This window comes from Microtus ochrogaster, chromosome 8 (assembly GCF_000317375.1).
Source record: "Microtus ochrogaster isolate Prairie Vole_2 chromosome 8, MicOch1.0, whole genome shotgun sequence".
Taxonomy (NCBI): domain Eukaryota; kingdom Metazoa; phylum Chordata; class Mammalia; order Rodentia; family Cricetidae; genus Microtus; species Microtus ochrogaster.
In genome coordinates this window covers 73,181,120-73,193,741 of record NC_022015.1, presented here as the reverse complement: position 1 = coordinate 73,193,741, position 12,622 = coordinate 73,181,120, and the positions used below count along the sequence as shown (strand labels likewise).

The 12,622-nt window shown below is 50.5% G+C and overlaps 2 protein-coding genes across 4 annotated transcripts in view; one reads left to right on the top strand and one right to left on the bottom strand.

The window, feature by feature from the left end:
• The window catches only part of Fbxw4 (F-box and WD repeat domain containing 4), an 87,948-nt gene extending 85,981 nt beyond the window's left edge, over window positions 1-1,967 (top strand). For both annotated transcript variants that reach the window (XM_026781267.1, XM_005352366.3), the window contains 3 exons: window positions 268-408; window positions 899-1,040; window positions 1,229-1,967. In XM_026781267.1, the coding sequence (XP_026637068.1) occupies window positions 268-408; window positions 899-1,040; window positions 1,229-1,348 (403 nt within the window). In that variant the 3' untranslated portion in view covers window positions 1,349-1,967. The remainder of the gene's footprint in view (window positions 1-267; window positions 409-898; window positions 1,041-1,228) is intronic.
• A 668-nt stretch (window positions 1,968-2,635) lies between these two features.
• Dpcd (deleted in primary ciliary dyskinesia homolog (mouse)) overlaps window positions 2,636-12,622 on the bottom strand; it is a 19,126-nt gene continuing 9,139 nt past the window's right edge. Inside the window, exons 3-6 of one of the 2 annotated variants that reach the window (XM_005352365.2) lie at window positions 8,426-8,550; window positions 7,873-8,006; window positions 3,213-3,315; window positions 2,636-2,926 (exon numbers count right to left, since the gene is read on the bottom strand). In XM_005352365.2, the coding sequence (XP_005352422.1) occupies window positions 2,822-2,926; window positions 3,213-3,315; window positions 7,873-8,006; window positions 8,426-8,550 (467 nt within the window). In that variant the 3' untranslated portion in view covers window positions 2,636-2,821. The remainder of the gene's footprint in view (window positions 2,927-3,212; window positions 3,316-7,872; window positions 8,007-8,425; window positions 8,551-12,622) is intronic. The other variant, XM_026781268.1, reaches the window with a different exon arrangement.

Below are 12,622 nucleotides of genomic sequence, written 5' to 3'. Positions count from 1 at the left end.
ATTCATAGTCCCAGAGGGAGCCGGCAGCCAGCATGCAGGTGCGATGGAGGAAGGTTGCTGTGTCTTTGCCCTACTAAGCCTTCAGCTAGGAGCTGGGATACTGGGGGAGGGCTGGGCAGTTTGCTACTTGGAGGTTCAGTCGCTAGGCATCTTCTTTTCAGCACTCTCAGGTGATGGAGACCTATATGTCTCCAAGGCCAGATGCCTTTTGCAAGGCCTGGCCAAGGTAGGCTGCCTTTCACTTTATGCCCTTCTTTTCTCCCTCAGTGGACAGCTGATCACACATCTGGGCAGTGATTTTCCCCCAGGGGCCGGGGTGTTGGATGTCATGTATGAGTCCCCTTCTACACTGCTGTCCTGCGGTTATGACACCTATGTTCGCTACTGGGACCTCCGCACTAGTGCCCGGTGAGTGTGCTGGATGGGTGGATCACACGGAAGGCCTGTACCAATGCAGGAACTTTTTAGTCCTGGGTTGGCCAGGGCAGGCACAGAGAGCCTGTCAGCAAGGTCGTAGTAGTTCAGGTTCCCTACCCTTAGGCAGCTCTCTCTGCTCAGTGTGGCCTGGGAGACAGAGAAGGGCAGACCTTTTTCAGAGCCTCAACAAGTCAGCAGGGAACTCTTCCCTGGCATTCTCTCTCAGACCTTGTGAGGCCTGTGTGTGTTTCTCATGGATCCTACGTCAGGTAGTCTGCCAGGAGGACGTAGATGAGGACAGGGAGGCTCACAGGAGGCCTCTGCAGAGGCGCTTTTCTCCATTAGGGTTGCTCGTGAAAGAAGCCAGTGAGTCAGGCTTCACACTACTCCAGCCCATAGGCCTCCCTAACCTGTCTCCATCCCTGGGGAAGCTGGGCTGGAGGGAGGGCACCTGCCTGTACCACTCTCTCTTCCTGGACAGGAAATGTGTCATGGAGTGGGAGGAGCCCCATGACAGTACCTTATACTGCCTGCAGACAGATGGCAACCACCTGCTGGCCACAGGTTCCTCCTACTATGGTGTTGTGCGGCTGTGGGACCGGCGCCAAAGGGCTTGCCTGAACGTAAGTGTCCCAACCAGCACATGCCTCTGCTGTGTCAAGACCTGCTGTGGGTTGCATTGGAGGCCAGTGATTGGCCAAGGTTGTAGCTATGGTACATGTCCCTGTTTCACTGGGTCTGGGTCTCCTGAGTTGGGGTACCCCATTTCCCAATTGAGACACTCTTCTCATTCCTCTGCCCTCCCTCCCAGGCCTTCCCACTGACATCGACTCCGCTCAGTAGCCCTGTGTACTGCCTGCGACTCACCACCAGGCATCTCTATGCTGCGCTGTCCTACAATCTCCACATCCTAGACTTTGAGAATCCATGACCAAGTGCCCTGCCTCTGGGCCAGGCGGATCAGCTTCTCAGGGACCTCTCTTGCCTGGCAGGTGAAGTGACTGACACCGCACCCTCTTCCCAGTCCTCCTTCACTTCTGGACCTGTGGCCACAGTGCCCTGGCACCTGAAGCACTGCCTCCTGGACACTGGGGCTGACTCTGATGTAGGCCCTCCCAGTACCCGTGGTCTTAGGAGAATGGACCTGAACTCTGGTGTTTACAACAGGGCCAACATAAGGTCCTGGGTTGGCGAGGCCCAGCCTGTCCCCGAGCCCTTCATAGCACTACAGCAGCCTATAGAGTGAGGTGAGGGGCTCCCACATCCCAGCTAGAAAGACAGGTGAGTTGCTGGAACTTTTGCCAGTACCAGCTGTCTCCTCAGTCAGGTCTCAACTTTGGCCAGCTTCTTGAAACTGGGGGGCTCATTTCTGAGGTACTAGCCTGGTTTTGTTTTGAAACTAAGAAAAGGGACAAAGGACACCTGTCAATTCGGGCCTCTGGGCTAGCCATTCCTCAGGCCAGCTGTGAGAAACATGCTATATGATTTTAACTTCTGTAAAAATAAAATCTAGGGGCTGGAGAGATGGCTCAGAGGTTAAGAGCATTGAGGCCCTGAGTTGAATTCCCAGCAACTACATGGTGGCTCACAGTCATTTGTAATGAGATCTGGTGCCCTCTTCTGGCCTGAAGGCATACATGCAGACAGAACACAGTATACCTAATAAATAAGTAAATCTTAAAAAATAAAGAGCATAAAAAAAATAATAAAATAAAATCAGATCTGGTTGTTTACAGATCTGGTTAGGTCATCCTAGGAGGCCCCAGGAAGGCAGAAATCATATTTAAACTCAGAAATGTGTACAGGGAAGGACAAAACCATGGCTCTGTGTCCTCAAGGTTCTTTTCTTCCACCTCTTTGGGGTGTGGACAAGGGACCGTGGCTTGTGGCTGTTAACCTGCTGTCACCTGTGGTGACCTTTCATTCACCACACACACCTTTGACAACCTGTAACCTTGGTCACTTCAAGCACAGTATATTGTAACATTCTGTGCTATTTCCAGGACTGCTGGATGTTTTCAACTTCCCCTTTGCTCACATCCATCTCAGGGGAGTTTTTCCTGGGCCACCTGTATAGGGCAAGTACGGCAAGCCTAGCCCTGCTCTCCCCTTTAGCTCCAGGATGGGGAGGGTGGGGGAGGTTGCCACACCAGCGCCTTCCTTGGGAAGACCAGGGTGCCTGAGGACAGACAACATACAGCAATGAATAGAAGGGCAGTCCTTCCAGAGCAGCTCCAAACGACTTTACTCAGGAACAAAACCACAGGCAGAAGCAAGCTGTGCCCCAAGAGCCACGTCCGTGGCCTCTGAAGTTCTTAGAGGAGGCTGCCCACGCCAGAGGAGCCCAAGCCAGGAAGTCGCCCAGCTTCCTTCACACTGGAGGTCCAAGCAAAGCTCAGGACAGCTACTGGGTCTTACAGTCCCCATCACTGCTGTGGGCTGTCTTTACCTTCTTTAGCTCCTTCTGTAGCTCGGACTCAGCCACCATGACCTCCTTTGGCTTCTGATACTGTGGAGGGAACCAGGGAGAAAGCATAACTCGGTTACTAGCCCCTCCCTCCACACACACTCTGTATCCTCTTGTACATGAGGAGACATAGGTGAGCAGGTCTGAAGGACTTGCTCAGGGTTGTGGCTGGGGAGGAGCATCCCCATGATGACCGCTCAAGTCCCCGTTATGGCCTCCCCCCACCCCCCAGATGAGTAGGAGAGCCTGGTCTTCACCAAGCAGACCTAGGACTTGGGGTGCCTGAAGGTAGGAGAGTGGGCGAGGGAAGAGGAACCTCTTCTCTTACAGAGATTATCAGGGTGCAGTGGGCGTGAGCAAAGCTCAGTGCAGAGTCCTCCAGAGGAAGCTGATGTCGGTCTAGGTCAGGAATGGAGAACTTCTTGTAGTACCTGTGGGGACACCAAGAGGCTGCTGGGAACCAGCACGGTGACCCTGGCAGTTGGGCACCAGGCCCTTCGCTACCAGGTTTCTACATAGCTCCTCCCTACTTTCTATACAGCTTGACAGGAAAAGGACCTGGGTTTTTTGGGTCTGTGGCTCTGGAATCAAAAGGATGATGGCAGCCTTACAGCGGGTCAGCCAAGGGTGAGAAGAACCAGTGGAGGTTCTGAGATTAGCCCAGGGATCAGACTCACCAACTATACAAAGAACATCCCCAGGCTCATGGGGACACCAGAAATGGGACATTTCTCCTAACAAGCATCAGCAGGACTTATAAGGCTGTTTACATGAGACCTCACTGAAAGACGGGGGTGACGACAACGTGTCTCTGGAGGCCTCATTGACCAACTACTAAAACCAGACCACAGTGTTACCAGACAGCTATCTTCCTGGGAGGACAAGTCATGTCTCAGACTCTGGACCCTTTTCCCATATAGTAAACACAAAACCAACCAGATAGCACAGATTCTGAGGCTTTGCCAAGAGGGAATGCAGTTGGGAGGGAGGAAGGGAAGGTGCTGGTGAAGTCAGGCTCAAAGCTCCTCATGCCTGGCCCTCACTTGATGCCCTTCCTCTCAATTTCCTTGGTGGATGTGTGGGCTAGACGGGATGGGCACCAGCCAGGGGTGGCTAGAGCCCCTACCTGGACAAGTCCTTTTCTGAAGAGGGAGAGCGGCTGTGTGGGCTGAGGAGGGAACTGCCTCAGGCAGGTACAAACAAACTCAAGAGAAGGGCCTGGAGAGAATGGGCTTTTAATACTTCAGAGGGACCTGGCCCTTGTGGTGACAGCTACACTGAGTCCACTTCAAAAGCTCTGATGCCCTGGGGACTCGATGCAGGGTTCTGCCCTGTCTTCCCTGCCCAAATCCCTCAGTTCAGAAGAGGCTCTGGGGCCCCTCTCTTCCCAGGTTCCCCTCTCCCCACCAAGGTGCAGGGACCCACGCAGGAAAAGAATGTTTATTCAAAGGCTGACAGTTCAAAAGGAGTGGGGGCTGGGACCCTAATGGCACCACACGTTGCTTTCTTTTCCAAAGCTCTGCCCCAGGGAAAGGCGATCCATCTGCCTGCAATGGGTGGAATGCCTGCTTCATCCTCTTCCTAGCCAACAGGCTAAGTGAGGGCTTTTCCTGGGGCCCTGGTCTGGCCTGCAAAGGTGGCAGACACTGATAATAGCAGGGGGTCAAAGGTTAAACAGTGGAGATTAGGTGAACACAAAGGCTTGTTAGGAAGTGTTAACATCTTCCCTGCAAATATACACAGAAAGGAGGACCAGGAGAGAAGCACCGCCCACCCCAGGCAGGGCCAATGGAAGAGAAGCAGCCCAGGGTTTGTCTCCCCCCCCCCCCCTTCCAGGCAACTTCAGAATCAGAGAACTTAAGGTGTGTGGCTTGCCCCTTCCCTTCCCTACTCCTACACCAGTCTAGGGAATGGAGGTTGCCAATGCCTGAGAGGGTTAGCTTTGCTTTGCATCTCTGATGGATTTTGTTCATTGGGTGAGGCTAAACAACCTCTCCTAGAGACGGCTGACATCTAGGGTGCTAGTGAATAAAGGTCTCCACCTTTCCCTCTGCACACCGCCCCTGCTCACCTGCTTACCTGCTCAGCCTAGGGTGTGCCACAATACCTGAACTTGAATTTTTCGCCAGCATCTGGATGAGAGAAAGCCACTGTGCTTCTGGAAAAGTCAGAGTGCCTTCCTGTCCCACTCTACTACCCTGCCCAGTTCCCTGCAACTCCTGGCTCTGTGCATGGAAAAGGGTACCGGTTAGGCTTGGTGAAAGCCCGTGAAGGAGCTGAGGCAGGGAGGGGCAGGCCTGCTGTGGACAGTGGCGTGGTCTCTGCCCCACACTGCTCTAGCGTGTCCACTGTATTCAGAGAAGTCTCCAGCCAGTCCTGCCCTGAGAGTGGCAGCAGGTAAAGCTCAAATCTCAGACACTGGGCAGACTACACCATGGCTTCCTGCTGCCTGTAGAGTCACAACGAAGAGGCTCACACTCAGCTTTTCAGAGCCTGTCAGGCAGTTCTGCAAATACGGAGTCCTGTCGTCTAGATTACTCACTAATAAAAGCCGCAGTTAGAGTATCACCAGTGTCAAGTTAGCCAGGCTCTCTTCAGCGCCCTTGCTTTGGCAGCTTGACCATGGTACAGGGTGCATGTATGTATGTGATCCTAAGTTCCTCAAACTGTCGTGAGGTAGTGTAAGCATGCTTCTCACAAGTGAGGAGACCTTGGCCAGAGTCTACTGTTGGCACCTGGCAGGGGCTAGATCTAAGCCAGAGTCATCTTAGTCCAGCACACTCAGTCTTCCCACTTCCGGCTGCCAAATGGAACCTTCCTTATACAAACATGTTTCTCAGGACCAGATGGCACCACACCAGGGTCCCATAGAAATGGTTTCTTCCTTCCCAATTCATCTTATTAATACCCAAGGTCAAGACTACAGCAAGACACTGGAATCAACTTCAAGCAAAGTGACTAAACCAGTTCTGCAGGGGCAACAAGCAGCTGTGTAGCTCTGGTTGGGAACCTTTTTTTGGATGCTAAATGAGGGCACAACTCTAGGTGAAGAATAGCAGAACCCAACAAAAGTGCTCTGGTGGGGGGCTCTGCAAATGCACAGCACTGAGAGAGAAGGGCACACTACTCTCTGTACAGGTCACTGTATGCTTTTTATATGCATTTCTACAGCCATTAATATATAGGCAAGAATATGCTTCATGTCCCCCTCTGGATGGTATCATGATCAGGAAAGAGATTTTAAAAGTGTTCTAAAAAATAAATCCTACTCATACAAAACACTGCTGTGATTTGTTTGACGGCTGGAAGTACCAGTATGACTGAATTTCTCCAGGTAGAAGGTAGGAACTCCATTAGGCACAGGAAAGGACTGGTTAAGTTTGGTGGCCTTTCCAGCCTACTTTCGAAAATAGGGACCTGCAGGGGGCAGGCTGAGCCTGGTTTAGGACTCAATTCTATTCTATTCTAAAGTGAGCACCAAAATATCATTTTCTTTTCCCTCTGTGTGAAGCCCTCCTCCTAGGGTACCACTCCCATCCTACCTGGCCTCTAATAGCATCTCAAAAATGGCCCCAACCCCTGCCCTTGGGTGCTGGAATGCTCCACTAGCAAGAGCCCCTGGCCAATAGCGCCACCTATAGCATCTATGTGTACACGTGCAGGGGATGGGGCCCAGAGGATCTGCTCACAGATGAAGATTTTGGTGAGCTAGTTGGCCCCTCTTCCAGCACGCTCTTGTAATCACATTTCTGCCTGATATCTGTATTCCACAGTGACCTCTGGGGGACGGAAAGGAGGCAGCAGCCAGCTCCACAAAGCGCTGAGCTGCAGATTCAAATGCTATCAGAAGCACTTTTGTTCCTAGTTTGGACCCAGGGCTTCGTACGCCAGGGAATGCTTGCTGAAGCACGGAGTTTGTTTTCCTACAGGCAATTTCTCTGTTGTCTGAAATTGCTAAATTCCACTTTAGGCACTGACTCCTGTTAATGATGAGAACAATAACGGGAATAAACTGCCTTTTATCTGAGGACTTCAGTGTGCTTTATAAACGCAAACCCTTATTATTATGACTTTATATTTATAGACAAGGTCCACTACGGGGGCTGCTGGCTGCATGTACAGCAATAATCCTGAAATTAATTCATTCATCTCTACCCTTTCCCTTGTCCCCTTAACCCTGCCAAAGTGACAGGGTGGGGGGGCGCTAAGAGGACAACAGGACCCAGGGCTGCACTGGAGGTGGATGGGAAGCCCTCTGCTTCCTAAAGGAGACTGCACCACAGCACCTGAAGGGGGAGAGGGGAGCTCTCTAGTGAAGCAGCAGATCAAGGTAGGCACCATGGGGTGAGGCTCTGAACCCCAGCATCAAGTTGGATGGTTTGGCAGCTTGTGGACGAGGAGATTTAAAAAAAAAACAAAAACAAAAAAAAACCCCAAAACACCAAAACCCTCCCCAAATGAGGTCCCTGTTTAGAACTGGCCCTTCATACTCTCTCTAGCTCAGGCTGAAGCGGATTCGTTTCCAGACCCTTTGTCTGTGATCAGAGTACCAGAAACCCAAATGTGATCACACCCTGGCCACCTCTCAAACCTTAGCACTCACTGCCTTCCCCCTAACAGATCACAAAGGGAATCTGAAACAGAATTCTAGAGATTTCTGAGAGTCAAACTTCTGCCTACTTCCCCTTAGTCCAGGGAAGGACGAGGGCTGCCACCCTGATGTGGCTTCCTGCCAATTCAGTGGCGTCACCAAGCCAAGTTCACCAGGTCAAGGACATAACCCTAGAGCAAACTGCTAGAGACCACAAGCTAGTGGTTAAGCCCTCATTCATGCAGCAGATAGTCACGTGAGCCCTAGGCTAGGCCAGATCCCAGACTAGACCCTGGCTTGGGTTTTCCCTTGACGGAGCTGCTGCACAGTCAATTCCTGACTCTCGGAGCCCACTCAGCTCACACCCAGGGAAACAGGTGCCCACCGTGCCACTCACTTTTTGTTGGTCGTTCTAACAATGACACAGCGCTCCTTCTGGGCCACAGAGACACTATAAACATCCTTTGGGTAGGGGAGATTTCGAATCCGCCACTGGAAACTTGTTTTAGTGTCCTTACGCATGAAGATGGGCTGTGGAAAGCAAACCAGCCCAGGGTGGCCTTAGACTTGCTAGTAGAATGACCTTGAACTTCTGTTTCCTGACTCCACCTCCCCAAGGGCTGAGACTACAGGGCTGTGCTGTGATGCCCAGGTTATCAAGGACCGTTCTTGGGGAAAGGTTCAAAGGGTTGGCCCCTTCCCTCCCCAGGCTCTAGCTAGAGCCAGACAAGAAACCCTCTGCTCTTCTCCCTGGCTCCCACCCAAAGCAGTTGCTATTGCTGTGACGTACCAGGCCTGGAGGCCTTGCCCTGGAATGGGCAAAATAACGTGTTTGGATGTCCATACAAACCTAGTGTGGCTAGGTGGACATAGTGAATATAAGGTGGTCAGCAAATCATGGTCAGAAGTTTCCTCCCACTACCCCTTAGACACTGGACAGACAGACATACATTGGCATTACTTTCCTTGATGAGCTCGGACCCCAGGCTCCCGGCTCCTGAGGGCGCTGGCTCTCCCACTTCAAGTTGCCACTGGCCCAAGGCTCCCAGGGCATTTTTCACACGCCATTTTCTCACTGGTGAGAGAAACAAGCAAAGGATGAACACTCTTCCCGCCAAATCTGACAGGACATTAGATACCCGGACAAGCCGGGGCCTTTGTCTCGATGCTGGGTCTTTTGCACCTAATGGGGAATCACATAACCTGGGAAGTCAAACTGGGGCACCGCAGCAGCAACAGCTTGCCAAGTCCACCTCAAAGGTAGGCTGACCCCTGGAACTGAGCAGCTCCAGGAGGAATCGTGGGGGCACCCAGCAGAAGGCAGAGGGCTGACAAAGGTCATTTCTGGAAATGGGAAATCTGGGTCTTCAAATGGAGTTTAGCTGTGGTTTGCTGTTTCTTGAGACGCAGTCTTACGAGATAGCCCTGGCTGTTTTCAAACTCTTCCTTCTGTCTTGGCCTCGAGTGTAAGGATTGCAAGAGTGTGCCAGCATGCCCATCTTTGGATGCATTTCCCTCTCTAATAACTACTCAAAGGGAAACGAACTGCATGAGAGCTGTTGTCCAGGTTTGTCTCACGATTCAGAAAGTCCAAAGACACTCACTTATTTCAGGCACACCTGGCTTAATAGCAACCACAGATAGCAACCCCCCCCCCCCACACACAGCCCAAAAGTTGTTTAAATAATCTTGAGCTAGGTATAACTCACTGATAAGAGTTTTCCCAAGCACTAGGATTAACCTCTCTTATTGCAATCAACAAATAGTTTGTTGATTGTATTTTGTGAGATTTATTGCTTTATATGTTTGGCTTGCATTTATAAACTACACTTTTTTTTTTTTTGGTTTTTTTGAGACAGGGTTTCTCTGTGGTTTTGGAGCCTGTCCTGGAACTATCTCTTGTAGACCAGGCTGGTCTCGAACTCACAGAGATCTGCCTGCCTCTGCCTCCCAAGTGCTGGGATTAAAGGCGTGTGCCACCACCGCCCGGCTATATACTACATTTTAAATGCACTAAGTGTAAGTGTGATTTCCTTTTGTAAAATGAATCCTTATGTTTATAACTTGATAATGCAAATAACCATCTTTCCTTGCCCATGTATACAACTCAGACATTTGTGAAAGGTTTTTCTTATTGTGGTTGATGTTTTTAATCCCTGCCCTCCTGTCCTTTAGGTCTGTTTTGTGATGTAAACTTCTTCTGTAGCCTAGGCTACTGCTAACCTCAGAGTAGTCTTCTGGCTCAGCGTCATGGGTGCTGGGCTTATAGACCTGAGCCACCATGCCTGTTTTTATTTTGGTATTGTTTTTGTCTTATAAGATACATTATGGAAATCATATATCCAGACAAGAGTCAGCGGGCAGATTCTCACTGACCTCCAGTCAGTCCTGTGCTGGTGGCTGTTCCCACGCAGTCCACAGTGGAGATGTTCTGCTGAGGTCCACCCTCCACCCCCACCCTTCTGCTGTTTTAAGAAAGCCTGGGGGGCTGGAGAGATGGCTCAGAGGTTAAGAGCACTGATTGTTCTTCCAGAGGTCCTGAGTTCAATTCCCAGCAACCACATGGTGGCTCACAACCATCTGTAATGAGATCTGGAACCCTCTTCTGGCCTGCAGGCAGACATGCAGACAGAACACTGTAAGCAAAATAAATAAATAAATCTTTTTTTTTTTTTTTTGTTTTTCGAGACAGGGTTTCTCTGTAGCTTTGGAGTCTGTCCTGGAACTCCCTTGGTAGACCAGGCTGGCCTCGAACTCACAGAGATCCGCCTGCCTCTGCCTCCCGAGTGCTGGGATTACAGGCGTGCGCCACCACCGCCCGGCAATAAATAAATCTTAAAAAAAAATATTGTTAAAGAAAAAGAAAGAAAGAAAGCCTGGGCTGCCGAGTTGGGGCATCCTACAGCAAGAGCTAAGCAGGAGGTGCTGAAGTCTTCCAGCTCCTGGAGCTGCTCAAGGATGTGACCAACTCAGAAAGGGCCTAATGGGCAACCACAACTGTTGTCAGGGACAGCTCTCTCTTCAGGGTGGGGCGGGATCTTTTCATGGTGGTAGCATCAGGCCTCTGGGCTTCTGAGCAGCTGGGCCAGGCTTGCACATGCTCACTTCTGTGAGCACAAAAGCCGAACACAAAAGTGTGATGTAGAATTAGAACCTTCCCATGAATATGGGCTTTTTATAAGGTCTGCTGAATTCTGCAGCGTGATTTTATTACATCTTAGGGCCAAAAATTCTCTCTAGAAACACATTTGCAAGTTTATAATGGAAATGAATAAGGATGAGTGAAACCTGGAAATGTGCTTTCTAGGCAACTTCTTATGCCCACAAATACTTCCTTAAGTGAATGGCTGTGACGGGGAGTGTATGCAAACCTCGATCCTGCAACACCTCCCCGGAACACCATGGAAGACGGCCTCAAGGGACTCTGGGACAGTGGCAAACAAGTGGCAGACACCTCCTAGCAGCTACTGACCATGACAAGATGACAGAGCCCACTCCCTGTGACAGCAAACATCACCCCTGGCTTCTTAAACCATGTCTAAAATGCTACGCCAGGCTGGGGTACAGCTTGGTGGTAGAGCTATGCCTAGCATGTGTAAGACCCTGGCTTTGCTCCTCAGCAATAGGAAGAAGGAGGAGAAGGGGAAACCCAGCAACAGCTACCCATATAAAAAACAAGGCAGAAAATTACTTTTTCCCCAGACATGGTTACACAGTATCAGGGGACAGCTACACAAGCACCTGAGACCATTTGGTTTCTTTCAAGACAGGGTCTCACAATGTAGCTCTGAGGTCCTAGAACTCACTATGTAGAACTCACTGCCTTGCAAGTGTTGGGATTAAAGGTGTGCACCCCTGTGCCTGGTAAGAGCACTTAGTATTGGGAGCAAACTAGCACCTCTGGGTCCCCATGCCATTGCTGTGAACACAGCCACCACAGGTTTAAAGGGGCAAGTTCACTTAGCAGATGTCTAGTCCAGCACCTCTGTTTTGTTTATCGAGGAGAAAGCCTTTCTTCCCCACCTGCTTGCCTTCAAGCCCTGCCTCTATTCTCCGGGGGAAGCAAACATCAAGAACAGTCAAAATTCAGGTCTACTGATCATGTGCCACATACTTAGAAGGCTGGGAGGATGGAGGCTAGAGGCTATTGGGCTAGATGACAAAACAAAGAGAATTCGGGTCTTACTTAGAACCCCATATTCAGAGTTCAGTCATCAGTAAGAGATAAACTGTTGTCTCCAAATGTTCTAGACAGATGTGATGTCCCGAAAGCCTTCTTCAGCACTTTTCTTTTTTTTTTTTTTTTTGGTTCAGACCAGGTCTCTCTATGTAGTCCTGATTGTCTCAGAACACACTATGTGGATATGGCTGGCTTCAAACTCACAGAGATCCTCCTGTCTCTGCCTTCTGAGTACTGGTATTAAAGGTGTGACCACCATGCCCAGCTTGTGTTTCTATTTTTATACTTTAACCTTTAAAGGCCAGGTGTGGTTGTCTGAAGGGGAACACTGATAAATTACTACCTAGTTGGGCTGGGGAAGTAAGATGGCCCTGTACTCCTGGGTTCTGTTAAACGGCTTGGCCTTGGGACAGCACCAGTATGACTCCTAGGAGCAGGAGCCACTGCAGGAACCCAGCTCATCTTCCATAGAAACATGCCCAAGAAGGAAAGGTCACTGCACTTCTGTTTCCTTACTTCTCACCCCAGCTCAGGGTCATGGAAGTGTGGCACCCTTGGCTGTCTCATTTCAAGCACCCTGGGAAATCATACTCTTCACTAGAGTATAACACGGTAAGAAGGTTCCCTTTCCAGCCTCTCAAGAGGCAAGATCCAATGAAAGATTCTGAAGTCCTTACTTTTCCCAGGTCTGTGGGCATGGGTGTGCACAGGCAGAAACGCAGTCTGGGCTTTCTGGTCTCGCCTTTGTTCCTGTACTCAAGGACAGCTCCTGCGGCAACGGAGGACGGTTTCCACCTGCTGTCACTCTGATTTGATTATATGTTAAACCCAAACTGGTGTGTGCAAGGCAGCTCCCCGGGACGTTGTCATCTCTTCCCAGCTGAGTCAGGGCCAGCCTTTGGAAAGGAGACTTCGAACGACCCCATAAAGGGTCTGCGGGAAATATATGAAGGAGGCAGTGCGGGGG